The sequence below is a fragment of the Daktulosphaira vitifoliae genome, unplaced genomic scaffold (genome assembly GCF_025091365.1).
Source record: "Daktulosphaira vitifoliae isolate Bord-2020 unplaced genomic scaffold, ASM2509136v1 Scaffold_2, whole genome shotgun sequence".
In the NCBI taxonomy this organism is placed as follows: domain Eukaryota; kingdom Metazoa; phylum Arthropoda; class Insecta; order Hemiptera; family Phylloxeridae; genus Daktulosphaira; species Daktulosphaira vitifoliae.
In genome coordinates, this window is record NW_026099573.1 from 24,521,871 (window position 1) to 24,540,528 (window position 18,658).

Consider the following 18,658-nt stretch of genomic DNA (forward strand, 5'->3'; position numbering starts at 1 on the left):
CTGCTAATATCGATGTCATAAAAAATCAATTATCTTATCTTCTATGTGCAAATGGCTGTCGAAAATTAAAAAAAAATGTAATGTTTGCGATAAAAATTACCTTTTATCGGGATCTTTTTTGTACATAAAACTGCCATAACTTTTTCAAAAATGAACAAATAAAAATAATATTTTTTTATATCGAAACCTTATGTAATTTCTTTTCATTTGATATAATTTTTTTTGAAAATCTAACACTTATTCTGCTCACTGGGGGGATTTAAAATAGTAACTTTTTTACAAAAATAACTTTTTCAACTTAACAAATTTTTTTTTTTTTTAATTAAACACTATCTACAGATTTGCATCGAAGCGTTTTTTATGATAGTGATTTTAATCACTGTCAGATATCATCTATACTGGACCCAACTATGCCACGACCCCACTGTGGTGCCACCCAACTAAGCTGGGTTTTTTTTTTTTTTTTATGTCTGTTGCCACTTTTTTTATATTATAGAACATAGGATACTATTAACTTCTAAAAAGAAAAAAATTATAAGATGTTCTATATTTTTAAAGATTTTACATGATGTATTTTTAATCAATCAACTTGTAGAAAAAAATACAATAAGACCACGATTAAATGCACAATATGAATTTATGATCGTTTTCCAGTAGTATTTAAGACGATCGTTAGCGAATGGATCATATTTTCCCGCCTAGAGATTATCTAAAAATTGAAATGATATAAATGAACAGTGTTTATCATATGATATCTCTTATCGCTTATTTGTATTGATTATTTACATCAAGTCTTTCACCTTATTTACGTTATTAAAATTAAATAAAAAACTGTAGTCATAAAATTTTAGTTTCCAATATAAAAATTGATATTTTAGAACTTGAAATCTTAACTATATCAAGTAATATTGTTAGAAAGTGAGTGTTTTTTTTAAGTCATGTGTTTTTCTGTATAGTAAAATTGTATAACATAGTTTTAAACTAGAAATATTTTTTTTACATATAGTTTTACAAAGTAACTATGAAAACTAATTTTAAAGTAACACTAAAACTGTTTTGACTACATTTGTATTAAACAATGTATGATAAGCTAAATTTTTATTAGTATTTGTCTTATATCAACTAGATTTTGTTAGATATGTATGCTGATAGCATAAATATCATAATACATTATAAAAATATTTTATTTGTGAAGTGTGACTTACCAAATTCTTTGAATTGTTTCTTGATTTAAGCTTTTGTAAATACTAATAAGCCATTTATTCATTGTATAATGTTGTTGTTAAACCCTTGTGCATTATTATTATATAATTACATTTTTTTTTATTTAATAAATACTTCCTGCTATAATAACTTTTGAATGTCTTATTTTTGATAATATTATTATATACATAAGATTTAAATATATAATGAAAACTTAATAAAATGAAAAAATAATTTATGATAACTTGTATAATCTGTTTTTAAACTTTATTTAATATTGATGTTATAATTTATTTGTTTCAGAGTTTCAACAGTCGCATGGAATTGTCTAATATTGAATATTATGTAATACTGTGTATTTTAATTGTCCCAGTATATTACTTTTTTCAACTTTGGGCATGGCTTGGTTGGGAATTGTTTAAAAATAATTAATATTATCTTTTTTATTTAAGTTCATCTACTCAATTATGTCATACAGGTATATAATTATTGATTATTAATTTATAAAATATATGAAGATTATATAAAGTTTCTGTAGGCCCTTAGGTATTTTTTCTCTAAAGTTAGAGTACTTGTACTTTTATGAGTTCATAAAGAATAATTGTTGTAAAATAGTGTTATTTTTAATAGCTGCATTTACGCTTTGCATACAAAAAATTTATTTTATTTGTTATTTTGTTAGTAAAAATGTGATCTACATAACAAATACTATGGTTGGAATTTGTGTTTCATGAATATACCACTGTTCTTCTTTGATATTTATTAAATACAATATTTTTTATGTATCTATAAGAAAGGAGAAATTAATATCTGACGTATCAAGGTAGCCTCATAAAGTTTTGGACCTAAGGCAATTGTTTAACCTACCTAGACCAAAATAAATAATGCTAAATGCACAATCATTGAGAAAAAATGTTCTATTTTATTTACAGATGCTTTTTAAGCATATTTGTAAAAAGCTCTAGTTTTTAAAATTTTCCATAATAATTATTTTTTTCAGCAGCAATGAAAAATTATATTTTAAGTGTTCTGAATTTGATGATTCTCGTAAAGATTTAAGAGAGCATGACAAGTAATTATTAAAATAAGTATATTAAATTCGACAACAAATATTTAGATATCCATTTATTTTTAGACATATTCCAAATGTGTTCACAATACCAAAATGTATCTTTAAATCATCGGGCATATATCCATCTGAAGTTATAGAAAGAGATAAGTAAGGTTATTTTAATAGTTAATATGATTTTAAATTTATGTTGTTTTTTTTTATTGTAGGACAATCCCCAATGTATTTCAAGCTATGAAAGCTGTTAGTTGTGCAAATACACCAACTTCTGAATATGCTGTTAAATTTGTGTAAGTAAAATATAAATATAAGGCAAAAGGGTCTAAGCGACACAATACAGAGCAATATAACTTCATCGGATAGAAATAACAAAGGTGCATCATAAAAATTATCTGGTATTCCAGTGTGAATATTTTATACAGTATAAATCATTTTATTCTATATATTTCTATTTTATTTATAATATGGTCATTCCATGTGAAATCACCATGAAATCATGTTTGCTGCTATAGTTCAAAAATCTTTTAAATTTTTATCATAGACTTTTTAAAGGTCATTGACTACAAAAATAATATTTTTTTTTTGTTTTTTTTACCAGATAGCTCATTTTTTATAATTAAAAACATGAAAAAACACCTAATGTTCTAGAGCTTATAACCTCACATCCAAATAAGATATCACTGTGGAACTAGCACTGTTTTACTCATATTAAATAGTACTTCAATTTCATTTTTAAGTAATCGAAATTTTGATTTAAATTTTGCAGTATTTTAATAGCAAAATTTGAAAGTCAAAAAAAATTGTTTTTTCCTTTCAGAAACTTTAAGTTATGTTCTTTTAACCCATATCATAATTAAACGATTTATCTTTTTTTTTTGTATCGTTTTACAGTCTTGAACACACATGGTTTGCTGAAAATAGGCAACTTTATCATCTCATTACACAAAAGTGACTAAACAAATTTTTGTTAAATTTACATAGTACTTACCTTTAAGCAATTGAAATGTGTAGTGAAAATTTGATGATAAAGAAATAATTTTAACGCTACTTATAGATTTTACAAAATTTACAATTTGCATATTATAGAAAATCCACAAACTACGTAATTTTCAACACTTATTTTTTATTTTTTGTCTGCATTCTATACTAGATTAAGTTATTGAAACCCATAACAAAATCCTTTTTGTAAAAATGTAGTCAAAGAATCAACAATATCTATTGATGTAATTAACACAATAGATGTTTCACATTGAATGACCCAATAAGTAATTTAATAAGTGGTTCCAATGGCTTATTAAAAATCAATTGGTCTTATATATGATAAAATATGCTCAATTTTTTTTTTTTTTTAGAAATTTCAAAAAAAGGGAATCACAATAGGAATGTAAAAAAACTAAAAATTGTTTTTTTTCTATTCTTGAAAACCTAAAAAAATGTCGCTGGGTCCCCTTATGACTTGAAAGTGATGATATGTCTTAGAATTTTAGTTATTTTATATATTTATCTTTTTATATATATACAAGGTGGCCCATAATAACCTTTCACATTTGTTTTTTTAATAACCCGGCGAAAATTGCATTTACAGAGATAATTTAAGTACTAAAATAAAATAGAAACATGCCGTTTTTAGATAGTATATTTAAATTACTTTTACAATTTAGGTCATAAAAAATTATTCCCTGCAGATGATTACCCTAAATTTTCATGCATTCAAACAAACGTTTTTTTATGTTTTCGAACACCTTCACCAGCATATTTGTTCCAATAAGGCCCGATTCTCGAATAATGTTGTTCTTGAGTTGTTCCAAAGTCCTAGGCTTGTCCGCATACACTTTGGACTTCAAATATCCCCATAGAAAATAGTCGCACGCCTATTAGTCGTGCGACCAACAAATTTCGGTGTTCCGCGAAACTTGTCTGTAGTGGAAATGTTTTTGCAACAGTTCAATCGTTTGTTTCGTGGAATGGCAGGTCGCCCCATCTTGCTGGAACTAGGTAGCTAATAATTTTCGACTACATTTAAATTCGGGTACCAGAAACACATTCAACATTAAACAATAACGCTCGCCGTTAACTGTTCCATCGGACACGTATAGCTAACCGTTAGCTTGGGGGAATAAAGAGGCTTCTCTTGCACGAGCATTGGATTCCCATTAGACCAGTACCGCATAATTTGCTTATTTACATCGCCATTGAGGTAAAAATGAGCCTCGTCAGTAATCAGTAAACAGTCTGACGGAATTTCGCCAGAATCAAGTTTCTCGAGCATACTCTGAGCAATTGATTTTCTTGTTGCTGGATCAGTTGCTTCCAATTTCTGAGTGATTAAAATTTTATAAGCATGGAAATTAAGGTCATCGGACAAAATTCTCTGCAGAGAAGTTTTCGTGTTGATCTAACAGGGCTAATCTATACTGACTTCTTACTTCTTCCTCCATTTCTGGAGTTCGTACAGAAATTTTTTGAACACTCGGTTTTTTTTTACACGCATCACCACTTTCCTCAAAGTTTTTTATCCATATTCACTGTTGGTTGCGATGTAACCGCACTTTTTCCGTCAAGATTAAAATTTTTACTAAACTCACGAATTGCACTCATGTAAGAGTCATTATTCTTATAATAAGCTTTTACGATAAACGCACTCTGAGCACCCGTCCACTGCTCCATTATGATAAAATCGCAAAGAAATATAATTAGGCATCGTCTAGCTATCTGGAATTGGATTTACCGTTCTACTACCTTTTTTTGAACAAAAGTTATTTATAAACTAAATGTAAAAGGTTATTATGGACCACCTTGTATATAATTATCTTGTTAAAAACAAAATTTATATGTAACTAATTAAAAAAAAAAACTCAATTTATTTTAAATGTAACTATTAATTTTTAATAATAACTAATAACAATAATCATGAAATTCAATGTTTTTAAACTAAATGAGGTTTTAACATCTTAATAACACTTTGATCTAGTGAATATTTTCTATTAATTATTATTTGATTTGAATTTTTACAGTTTTACTATTTATATTTTTACTATTTGTTTTTCTAATCAGAAAAAAAAATTATTATTTTTTGATATTTTAAAATAGCTATTATTGCTTTTTTCATACAAAACATTTTGATACATCATGTAGTTATGTAGCATAGATCGGTACAGTTTGTACTAGTGTATATTTATAACACATTCCCTGATCATACTATATACCTTCTCAAAAAAAAATGGCATTTTGAATAGATATGTAATAATAAAAACAAAATTTAATTTTTTTGTATTAGTAATATATTTAAAATAATAAAAATATTTTTTGAAGGCATGCCAAAACTGTAAAAATAAAAAATAAATAAAAAATTTACTGGTTTATAGGTTATTAAATTTGTTAAAACGTGTGGTATACTTGTATATATATATATGTATTCAGTAAGTAAGGTAAATGGTTTTCTTACTTATTAAACACTACATATATATATTCATTTAATAAATTTTAATTTATAATTTTTTTGTCTTCACATTTTAAGTTAGTCATGGTTTTAAGAGATGGAATAGAGGGTTGCTATCATTATTGATCTAATAACTTTTAATTTTGGCTATAATTATTGTGCCCAATAAATATTTTTCTTAATTGGTTTAACAGACATAAAATCATTCCTATGAATATTAAAAATTTAAATATTGTTTAAGTTCTTCTTAAGTAAATGTTAAGATGTATTAAGTATCCATTTAAGTATTATATTCAGTTAAGCCATTAATTTATTATCCAACTTATTGTTTATATTTCGCTAAATAATTATAGTTGTTTTTTCTTAATTGAAAAAAAAAGTTCTTCCTTCATTTAAATTGGATATTTCTGAATATCCATTCACTAAAAGTTTTGGAATTTAAGTAAATCAAATTTAAATTAATAGAAAAAATTTTTCTTACTGATAACTGATGTAATATTTTTCATTTTTGTAATTTTTTTTATAAATAAATTATAAATTATACTTCCTTACTAATCAGTATGTTATTTTATTGCAATAACGAATAATATATTCTCATTACTACAATATATTTAATTTTAATTAATATAGTTTAAGTAATGTGTACACTTTTTCAGTAATTATCCAAACTTGTTCACATTACCCAAGTCATTGTCAGAACCAAGTAGTTTCAATGATTACTTAAACAAACACAGGTAAAAAAATTTTCAATAAATAATTCCTTTTTAATATTTATATTATGCAAAAAATTTAGACACATTTTTAACCTTTTTTAAATTTATTTTTATAATTTAAGTTACTCATTATTATTTTATATGCATGTTTTTTTTGGATTTGTCATTTGTTGTAGCAATAATTATTCAAATATATTTTTACTATCAAGTTTATTGAATAGTGAGTGTGAAGATCATGTAGAAAAGAAATATAGGTAATAAATTAAAGTAATACATTTTTTATTTATTTTTTTTAACTTAACATTTTTTTGTGCTTACATAGATTAAAATTTATTAAATAAGTATCTTTAGATGTATTCATGTTTAAATTTTGTGCTGAATTTATGAACGAATATTATTTTAAGAACTGTGTAATTATTTCTAAGTGTCAGTGAAAATATTCAAAACATGAATATATCATAATATAACTTGATGTAAAAAGTTATTATAAAAAAATTTTAACTGATTTCAGCAATGATAAAAAATCTGTACATAATGATTTAAACCAGACACCAGAAAGAGTAATTAAGGTAAAAAAAATATGTATTTTTTTATTTTTAACTTTTTTAAACTAGACTTTTGAATAGAAATAAATAAAAAATAAACTATGTAAATTTCTAAGAACAAAAATTATTCAGTTTTAATGTATTAATTAAAACTAAATTTAGATTTTCACACTATAGTTGTTATAGTATATAAATTTTAGTTAGTATTTTACCATTTTAGTATTTAATTTTAACAATTTAACACTTATTTTATTTTAGAAAATAGTAAAAGAAGAAGATATGAGTACTGTTAAAGCTATGTGGTGTATTTTAATGGCAAGGACAGTATGCGAAAATCCAAACAAGTCATTTCCAATTAAAGAAATTGATACTAATGATATGGTAGTTGACATTAAAAGATTGTTGACTAATCGAGGAGCTGAATATTTTATTGAAGACCCTGTAATAATTTTTTTTTAATTTTTAAAACAAATATTTATTTAAATCACTTAATTTTGTTATTAAATTAACATACTTCATATTCTTAAATTTGGATTATATTCAATTAAATCCTTTTTCAATTAAATTTTTTAATGAAGTAGTTGTAGAATGTGATGGTCTCAGGCCTATGGGGGCTTTGTCCCCAAATATTAGAAACATTACCTGTATTTTATAAACAAATATTTTTGAGGATGAATGAAGTTTAGAAGTTAACTTCTTCAACATTTTGTTCTAATCATGCTAATCAAGATTTAAAAAATGTAAAATACCTTTCAAACTATTAATAATATTTTTATTAAAAAATAAAATCTAATGTATACAAAACAAATAAATTTTTTTTTTTTTTTAAAGCATTTTAATGAATATAATAAGCTCTATAAAATTACCTTAAAAAATAATTAAAAAGTGGAGGTTTCTTAACTATGGATACTCTGACACAAGTGGTTATCCCTACGTTGAAAAAAGGGATGGCAACTCTTTGTGTCTAATATATACTAATATTTTCCTATAAAGAAATTTAATTTTATACATTTATTCTTCTTTAGATTACAAAAAAATATAAACTTAATGGAATGTTCAGCATTTATGGTATATCACCAGATATTTTTGAAAATATAACTTTTGGAATACTGGAATGTGCAAATTTATTTAAAGCACTAACAACTTACAAAAGCTTATGGGAAAATGATACTAAAGATAATATTACTTTGGTAATCAATAATAAGAAATATCATTTATTTCTAAAACATTTATTAACTCTTTTAATTTATTTTCCAGAACTTTATGTTTACCTTATCCCAAATATTATCAGATTTTGAGAGGTCAATTTATGCAGTAACGGATGATACTTTGTTTGAACTTGTTGGCCGTTTAAAGCAATTTGTAAATCAACTACAGATATTAGCTAATATTTGTGATATTTGTATTAATGAATTTATTGATATGCCTACTCAAAGACCGTCTGGTGTTCACTTATTGAATAAAGTTCATGATTATTTAATAAATTATCAGTTAAGTCATGATGTATTCTTGCGTATGTTGATATACATTTTTGATTATTGTTGTATGTTATATTTCAGGTACAAATTTAAATTATTTATTATTACATGGACTATTAATTTTATATAAAATTTATTGAGTTATTTTATTTGTAGAATTTTATCAGATTGGACTTTGAAAGGTGAATTAAATGATCATTCATGCATGTTCATTAAAATGTATTTAAAAAATAATGAAGAAGAGTCCTGCTTTGATAATAATTACGATGATTATTATATTGATGAAGATGTTGCTGTTCCTGATTTTTTTAAACAATTCAAAAATGATATACTATGTTGTGGTCGCAGTGTGTATTTATTAAACAAACTTAAAGATATAGTAAAAACTTTAAAATTATTTGAAAATTAAAAAATATATTAAACATATTTAACTCAATTTTTAGAAAATTTTTTCACAACCAACATTTACTTGCTGCTTTGATCATGATGATACTGAAGCTATTTACATCAAGTCATGCAATATATTAAAATGTAATTCTGATCCTTCACCTACTAATGTTGTAAATGGTAAGGCAACTTATGTAATCATAATTTTATACTTTTAACTGGCTTTATTGCATTATAATACTAATTAAAAAAATTTTGCTGAGATAAATATACATATATCTCAGCATAGATATGCACCTACAATTTTTTAATGAAGGCTAATAGCCTAACAAAATTTTTTGTGACTTTTTAGTTATTTTTTATTTAAAATATAAATCATAGCCAATGGAGAGGCTTTGTCATTTAGCCTCCTGCATATGCCACTGTTAATGTATATTTGTTTTATATGTTAACATACATTCAGTGTTAAATTTTCTTCAGATGTTCTATGAGCATTAGCAAAAAAAATCATTTTTTTAGATCTTAATATATAATATAAAAATAAATAAGAAAAATAAATTTAAATAATTGATTTAAAATTGTGTTATATTTAAAAAATATTTAAACTTCTAAGAAAACTATCAAGTTATAGTTAGAACCCATCCTGAAATATATTTGGATTCAACACTGAATATTTTATTATAAAGATAATCAGTGATATAAGTTTTTATATTTCCAAAGATTACTAAAAACTTAAAAAAATTAAAACATGATAAAACAATTACTTATGCTTAATTATAGCTCTAAAAGAAGGAAAAAATAATATCAGTTATCATTATCTCTTAATATACAGGTTTTCTACCATATTATGACATCTTTAATAAATTTTAATGCAGCAAATATTTTACGTTTCTGTTTTTTTTAATAATTTGTATAATTTTGGACTATGTTAAAAGCATATTTTCTATTATTTGTCTTAAATAGGAAAAATTATTTTTTTTTTTATTTTAAAATTGCCATTTTTAATCTTATATTTACAAAAACTTTGTTGAGTAACTACAACTTTTGGATAAGACTAACACTCAATAGGTACTTAGTACATATTGAATTACAAGCATTTTAATACATAGAGTTGGTATGAAATGCAGGCGGAGCACAGTGGTCAAAAAACTTTAAAAACAACCAAAAATCATATTTACATTATAACTAAAAATATTGTTAAATAAATTAACATGTATGTTTTAAAGTCATTGAATCAAAATTGTATATAAATTTTTAAATTTCAGCTCTTTTAAATGAAGTCGGTAAATATTTTTTTTTGTAAATCAATTTTTTAAAAAAACTTTTATTTTAAAGGAAGCTGGATCTAAATGTGATATCAGTTTTTAGATTTGAAGAATGATAGGGAGGGTTTGAAGTGTAAAACTCTAATTTACCCTCATTGGATATAAATAAAAAAATGTTATATGTTACTAAATTTTAATTATCTAAATAGAATTGCTCATAATTAGATTCCAGATTATATGTATTTTAAAATTATTTTTATTCCAATGACACCATATAATAGTACAAATTTTTATTTTCTTCGTTCCCTGTAAATGAAAGAAAATCCCCAAAAAATTACAATTTTTAAATTCCATAAATTTTGACTTATTTTTTTTTCTTAAAAATGCTATTACTTTTTCAAAAATGAACAAACTAAAATAATTTTTTTCTTTATAAAGAAACCTTTATTTTCCTTTCATTTAACATACATTTTTTCAAAATCTGACTCTTTACCTGGCCACAGGATCGAATTCACAATATTATCTTATTTTTGAGATTATTCCTAATTAGAAAGCAAGTATTTTTAAATGAAAAAATTTTATTAAAAAAAAATTTTCTATCAAGTTATTATTAATTTTAAAAAATTATTAATAAATAATTTCAATTCAAAATGTCATTTTTAATTAATTTAATTAATTTTTTTTTTTGATCCTTTAAAGTTGATTTTTATAAAAATTTAAAGATGTTGAACTTTAAAACACTATTTTAGCTCAACTTACCACTTTAGAATTTACATTATTAAATAGACAATTTTATGAGGAATAAAAAATTGTATTTTTTAGATTGATATGTGATCAGAAACTTGTATAATTACTATTAACAGTAAATTTATTAGGAAAAATCAAAATTTTGTGAAAATCACAATTTTTTTTTGTATTTTATTGAAATCATTTAAATAAAAGTATTAATATTCATTTCTACGTAACCCTTAGTGTTAAAATAGATGCTACAATTGAAATATTTAGAACTATATTTCGTGTAGTTAAATACAACCAATCCTATAGTATTCTATAATATATTGATATTCAAAAATATACCGTGCCTAGTTTCACTTATGATTTTGTCTACTGTTACATTGTTGAATTTAATTGTAACCTATATTTTTTGTTTTTTTTTTTACTTATAANGTCCGCGATACGCTACACGACCGCTACACCCCGCCGCTGTTGTCATCGTGTATTATGTTTACTTCGATTATTTTATTTTTCCTTACTGTATATACATATATTTTCTTTTAGTGTTTATACGTCTATTTTAGTGTTATAATTTTGTTTAATAAAAGTCTACCGCCATTTAAATAATTGTGTGTTGTAAGATATAACCCACAAAATCATAGAAATTTTAATTAGGAATAATGAATGAAATAGGAGTTAATTTTTCTTTTGGAATAATCCACCAATTTTTTAAAATTAAAAACTTTCTACTGATTTGCATTAAAGCATTACTCATGAAAGTGATTTTAATCACTGTCAGATATCATTATACTTGATCCAACTATGCCACATCCCCACTGTGCCGCGACCCCACTGTGCTGGGGTTTTTATTACTGTATTTATCATTAAAAATATCGAAAATATACTATGACTGTTCAAATTAAATTAAAATTATAGCATCAATATAATTGTATCATTAGTAATATTTAGAGTACTTAAAATTTAATTTAAATTAAGGCCGTAGAATATGTACAACTTTTTTTCTTTAAATTAACACTTTCTTAACTTTGAAATTATGAATTTTGGCCACCTTTATTTAATTTTTATCTGCTGTGCTTAGTATACATATAACATTTTAGGCTGCACCTATCTGTGTTTCATATCTACTTTATGTATTACAATACTTATAACTTGATAAGTAGTATTAAAATTAGCATCGACACATTAAAATTTTTTTTTTTTTTTTTTTAAACATACTTCTGTATGTTATGATTATTTCTTTGAAAATAATTATCCTTAATTAATATTTCTAATAATCACGGGAAAGGACTTCATTTGTATAATAATTAATAATTTAATGAGAATTTTTAATTACCATAAGAACATGTTATAACTATTTTTATTTATGTATTTTTTCAACACCCCATGATAGATGGTTAAAAATAATTAAAAATTTATAATATTCTCAGAAATTGAATGGCTTAATGCAACTACCAGATAAGACTACTTTTTTTAAAATTTTTTAAGAGAAGCAATTTTATTAAAATCAATAGAAAACTTTTCTTTCTAAATTATATATTTCCTCAAATAATAGAAATATAGAACTTGTTTTTTTACTGATTACTTAAAAAAATCATATTTATTCAAAATTGACAAAAAATTATTTTCTGAAAAATTTGGACTTATTATGGAATTATTATATTGGTAACTAATTACTAAATTTACTAAATTTTTTAAATTATGGTGTGTTCAACATTGAAGTTTTAGTTGAAAGTAACATTTATAATTATTTAGAACAAAATTACTTATCTGTCTTTGAATATTTAATACATTTAAATAATTACTGATTTTTTTTTTTGTAGTTACAATTCTACAAAGTTAATAATGCAAGAGTTAATTTTTATTTTTATTATGTTACAGAAGCTCCTAATATTTTTGTGACACCAGATTGGAATAATGTTGAAAAAAATGATTATGATCTCAACAATCCTTATGGGTTTTTTATGGAAAATAATAAGCCATTGATATATCATAATAAACCAATTGATATTGTTACAATGCTGGATTGTATACCCTATACTTTACTTATACCATCAAATATAAAAAAAAAAAATTGCAATAAAGAAATTTTAAACATTATTTTGAATGAAGAACAATTAGTAAACAAACTTAATTTTCTCTCACAGTGTTTCTTCTTAGTAAATAGTCAATTTTCTTCAAAGTTTTGTGATAATTTGTATGAAAGTATATCAATTAATCGTAAAAAATCGGACCATCTATTTAATTCAAATCGTTTAAGTTTAATCTTAGATGAAGCCATTCAAGATAGTTTTACAAAAATAACTCCACTTAACATAACTATTATGGTAGTAGGTGAATTGTCTTTAGATGATTCAATACAAATTGAAGTAATTAATTGCATGATCTTACTAATAACATCAACAATAATGTATTTTTTTTTTCTAGGATGTAGAAAGTATTGAATTAAATTATCTACCTACATGGCCTATGAATATACTTTTTACTCAAAAAATAATTCTCAAGTATAAAAGAATATTTATGTTTTCTAATAAGTTAGAATATGTTACATGGTGTTTGTCCAAAGCAAGAGAAATTCTAAGCTTACACAAATTTAATACTGGAGTGCAATTTAGACAAGTTAATTAATATCTAATTATAGGGTTTAATGGGAAAATATTATTTAAATAACCACCAAACTTTTTTTTGTGTGTGTGTATTAAATACATTATAATCTACTAATTAAATTATTTAATGTTACATTAGACCCTTCAATTATACAAATACTTATATTAAAATTCCTATTTGATGTTTACCAAAATTTAGAGCTTTATTGTGAAAAATTATTTTTACCGATGGTGGATTACTTAAAAATAAAAATAATAATGTACTATAGGTTTATATTAGTAATACTATAATAACATAAATAAGTGAAAAAAGCATAAAAAGTTGGGTTTTTCTTAATTATGCTCTTTCTACCTCTCATTTATAAAAATATTAATATTGTCTAAAATATTGGTTTAAAAGCTATTATCAATCAGTTATTTTCTTAATTTTATCATTTTCTAAAACTTATGCTAATATAATAAGAATGTTTTTTTTTAAAGGCTTAGTATAGGCTATTAAAGCCCTTTGCCGCATCTTCCATCTCCTTCCATCGTTCTCTATCCTTTGCCATCTCTTCCGGATCTTCTACTTCTAACAACCTTAGGTCTCGATATACACAGTCACTCCATTGTTGTTTCGGTTGGCCGAGGGGTCTCTTTTTGTATGGTTTCCATGAGGTTATTTTATTTAGTATTTTTCCTTCAGCGCACCAAACATGTCCTGCCCATCCGATTCTTTTGCTCTTCATTACTGCTACTATGTCCGGTCGGTTGTATAGTTCATATACGTCATCATTAGTTCTATGCTCATATTCATTGGTTTCCTCATTATTTTTGGGGACAAAAATTTGTCTTAGAATTTTCCTTTCAAATATTGCTACCTTTTTTTTATCCGTTTTTGTTGAGGGTGGCCCTCAACAAAAACTTTTTTTTGTGTGTGTGTATTAAATACATTATAATCTACTAATTAAATTATTTAATGTTACATTAGACCCTTCAATTATACAAATACTTATATTAAAATTCCTATTTGATGTTTACCAAAATTTAGAGCTTTATTGTGAAAAATTATTTTTACCGATGGTGGATTACTTAAAAATAAAAATAATAATGTACTATAGGTTTATATTAGTAATACTATAATAACATAAATAAGTGAAAAAAGCATAAAAAGTTGGGTTTTTCTTAATTATGCTCTTTCTACCTCTCATTTATAAAAATATTAATATTGTCTAAAATATTGGTTTAAAAGCTATTATCAATCAGTTATTTTCTTAATTTTATCATTTTCTAAAACTTATGCTAATATAATAAGAATGTTTTTTTTTAAAGGCTTAGTATAGGCTATTAAAGCCCTTTGCCGCATCTTCCATCTCCTTCCATCGTTCTCTATCCTTTGCCATCTCTTCCGGATCTTCTACTTCTAACAACCTTAGGTCTCGATATACACAGTCACTCCATTGTTGTTTCGGTTGGCCGAGGGGTCTCTTTTTGTATGGTTTCCATGAGGTTATTTTATTTAGTATTTTTCCTTCAGCGCACCAAACATGTCCTGCCCATCCGATTCTTTTGCTCTTCATTACTGCTACTATGTCCGGTCGGTTGTATAGTTCATATACGTCATCATTAGTTCTATGCTCATATTCATTGGTTTCCTCATTATTTTTGGGGACAAAAATTTGTCTTAGAATTTTCCTTTCAAATATTGCTACCTTTTTTTCATCCGTTTTTGTTGAGGGCCACACCTCACATGCGTATAAAGCAATAGGCCTGACAAGTACTTTATACATTATTATTTTCGACATTTTTGAGAGGATTCTAGACTTAAAAAGTGATTTTAACATTCCAAGACATCTATTAGCTGTAGTTATTTTTCTTTGTATTTCACTGTGTCCCCCATAGGTTGTATCTAGAACCACTCCAAGGTATTTAAAAGTATAATAAGAATGTTACTATTAAAAAATAATATTTGTTGGTGCTACTCTAAGTCATAAAAGGTGGACTTAAAAGTACTTAATAATTTTTATATTGAGTGAAAGCTTTTTTCCTATTAAAAAATAATTTTTGAACTTTGAATTGTTTGTTTTGGTAAATGTCACATAAATAATTAAGTTTATGTACTTTCTTAAAATTGTTTAAATTGTCTAATAAAGTACTTGAATTTTTTTTCTCATAGATAAATTTATTTAAACATGCCATGTATCAATTTATAACATCAATGCATCATTACTACAAACAAGTTGTCATTTCAACGTGTTGGATGGAGCTTATTGAAAATTTAAAAGTAACTGAAGATATTAATGATGTCTATAACAACCATAAACAATATTTGCATAATATTATTAGCAGGTATTACACTTAAATGATAATTGATTAAAAAATAATTTAACTCCTTTTAAGATTTCAACAAATAGTAATATTTAATGAAATAAGTATGCCTATGATGATAGTATTTTATATGTTTAATTGATGCTGTGGCATTTAATATTTCAAATATTTTACCTTTTAATAAAATGCTTTTATTTACATACAATTATCTAACTTACCTTAAAAGTATAATTTTATTTTCCTATATCTAATTCAAATTATATTTTAGATGTTTCATGATTAAAGGACTCAGAGATAAGCTAATTTTTTTAAACAAAATTTATATAGAAATTATAAATTATTATCGACTGATTGCTCAAGGAAATTTCTACATGGATAATTCTATTTTATTACATTCAAAATTTGAAGAAATAGAAAAATCTTTCCTAAGATTTTCAGAACTTAGAAGAATGTTTTATGAAAGTATTTTAAATTCAATTGAGACTAAAGGCAAACATAGTTATGTAAGTCATTTGGAAAATTTGATTACCATTCTAGGTCCTTCCTAGTAAAACATAAAATATAAAATCATTTTTTATGTTGCATATTTTTAAAATTATTATTATTATTTTTTTTATATGATTATAGTATTATTTTTGTTATGACTCCTGTATTAATATTCAAAAAAAATATATTGTTTTTGTATATTTTCTTAACAAAAAATATTGTTTGTTGTTGAAATAATTCTTAGTATGTATAGTTTTGTATTAATTACTTTAAGTATTAATACTTGAACCAAAAAACTAATTAAGTTTGGTGACAGTACTTTTTTCACTCACTCCCTTGAAAAAAGAAGTATTTCTAAGTATATATATATATATAAAGTTACTGAATAATTATAAAAAGTTGTAGTGATGTCATTGTCGTATTTTAAAAAGTTTAACATAAGATTAATAAGGTTAAAAGACATCAAATAGTGGCTAGAATAATATGACTTTTTTGTAGATGACTAAGAGATTATACTATACTAGATTATACTATTATAATTTTTATAGTATTTTATTATTGATCTGTCTATAATTTGGTGACTAAAAATCGGTGTCAGTTTTTATTTTAAATAATTGAAACATAATTTCACTATAACTAACACTTATTCAAAAGCTTCACAAAAAAGAAAAAAGGTTTTACGAGCAAAACAAAAATGTCTCAAGTAATAGTTGGACTAAACTCTCAATAGGTATGATGTGGTAATTCCAATTTTAAATTAAAAAAGTATCAATACTAGTATAATAATAATTATAATAATAATGTGATTACTATTTTTACAAAAAAATTATCCTTTATCAGTCGTAATATAAGTTAGTTAAGATGAATAATCAAAAAAAAGTTTACACCAAACAATTGATGAACAACAGTCTTTTCTAGCCAAATAAGAAACGTCTTCAAAAAAATTAGGTATCCATTACATCTGAAAAAATACAGAATAAAAGTTAGTAAACAAACAAATTTAAATAAGTTATTTCAAATCTTTTTCCTCGTTTACTACTTTAATTCTAACTACTTGGTTCGGGCAAAATAAGTTATTTCAAATAAAATATTTAATTCATAATATGTATTTCATGATAACAAAATAGTGTTATTTTTGAATATTTTTGTAGATAGTATATACGTTATATTTTTATTTTAAATTTAAACTATAATTGTCTAAGGAAATATAAATCGCAGAGGATTCTTTGCATCTCACGGACACAATGATAATTTTATTTTTAATTTACATAATATACATTTTTCAATTAATATTTCCTTGAAAAATTATAGCTTACCAAAAAATTTTTTAATTAAAATCTAATATTTAATGTTGAAATTACCATGGTGAAGCATAGAAAGATTACGGTTAAACTAGAAATATTTACACTGATGGAGAAAATGTTTACTGATTGTGAAAGCTAGAGCACGTTAGGTAATTGAGCAACGAAATGATGTCGAAGAGGAATTCTAGGGGAGTAGATAAAGTCGCAGTAAGTAGTAAGGCCATCCCTAGAGGGGGCGTCATACACCTTACTATTATGCAAAAATTAATCGGTAATTTTTTAATATAAGAGGATTCTAAAAAAAAAAAAAAAAAATTATTCAATTTGCAAAAAATAAATTTTTCATCACCCTAAATTTTTAACTTCGGGACAGCCCCAATGAGTATGAGCGGCAGGCACCACTAAATACGAGCCACAAGAGGTTATGTTGTCCATAGTTTACTGTCAGTGCCAGTGTTTAAAAGTCGTGCTGTGTAATTTAAATTTTAAATTAATTAATTTTAAGATTTTGTTACGTCTAGTTCCCTCCAATGATAGGGAACTATATAGACCAGATAGTCTATGTAGTTAGAGCTTTTAAGATACTTTTGTAATTAATGTCAATTATCATTTTATATATTTACTATATGTGTTTTACATGTTGTTATTATTATAAATTAACTGCATTAGACAATCGGGGAAAGTAATGTTTTACGTCTAGTTCCCTCAGATTATTTTAGAAAGCATTGCAAAAAACATAATTAGAAAATATTTTTAAGCATATAAATATAAATAATGCTATTATATTAAAATTTTCACGATCGGCTATCAGAGTATTTGCCTTTTATGGTCGTTTTCTTAATTAATACCAAAAATAGAATAAACACCGTGCACAGAATGAAAAGATAGCACTCTGACGGACAATGAGTAAATTAGTGTCGGTCACATTATACAAGGCAACTTTAGAGGGATATTTTACAAAGCAGTCAAGAAAAAAAACTGACTAGTCAAAAAATGTTATACTACGCATACAATGCAGCCCGACACTTGCTAACTCATTGTCCGTAGAACACTCTCTTTTCAGTCTAAGGTATGGCGCCTATAAAGTATATTTTTTCAATAGAGTTGGCAAAAAGAGTTTGTCA

At 24.4% G+C, this 18,658-nt stretch overlaps 1 protein-coding gene across 4 annotated transcripts; it reads left to right on the top strand.

Moving 5' to 3' along the window:
* Window positions 1-780: 780 nt before the first annotated feature.
* LOC126897623 (uncharacterized) lies at window positions 781-16,430 on the top strand. 4 transcript variants are annotated; one of them, XM_050671359.1, is made up of 17 exons: window positions 781-918; window positions 1,507-1,681; window positions 2,204-2,275; window positions 2,339-2,422; window positions 2,482-2,562; window positions 6,368-6,445; window positions 6,601-6,678; window positions 6,936-6,993; window positions 7,228-7,410; window positions 7,995-8,159; window positions 8,227-8,528; window positions 8,604-8,826; window positions 8,891-9,014; window positions 12,713-13,200; window positions 13,259-13,450; window positions 15,593-15,765; window positions 16,013-16,430. In XM_050671359.1, the coding sequence occupies exons 2-17, from the start codon at window positions 1,671-1,673 to the stop codon at window positions 16,290-16,292; spliced, it is 2,592 nt and encodes an 863-aa protein (XP_050527316.1). In that variant the 5' UTR covers window positions 781-918; window positions 1,507-1,670; the 3' UTR covers window positions 16,293-16,430. The 4 variants fall into 4 exon arrangements, with proteins under 4 accessions (XP_050527316.1, XP_050527319.1, XP_050527318.1 ...); XM_050671362.1 differs by having other exon boundaries at window positions 15,593-15,700; window positions 16,013-16,171; XM_050671360.1 differs by having other exon boundaries at window positions 782-918; window positions 2,207-2,275.
* Window positions 16,431-18,658: the final 2,228 nt, after the last annotated feature.

Excerpts from the sequence above, each read along its gene's own strand:
- LOC126897623 (XM_050671359.1), top strand. Across the intron at positions 2,563-6,367 it reads GAATATGCTGTTAAATTTGT|TAATTATCCAAACTTGTTCA; the intron begins GTAAGTAAAATA and ends ACACTTTTTCAG. Across the intron at positions 13,201-13,258 it reads ATGATTCAATACAAATTGAA|GATGTAGAAAGTATTGAATT; the intron begins GTAATTAATTGC and ends TTTTTTTTCTAG.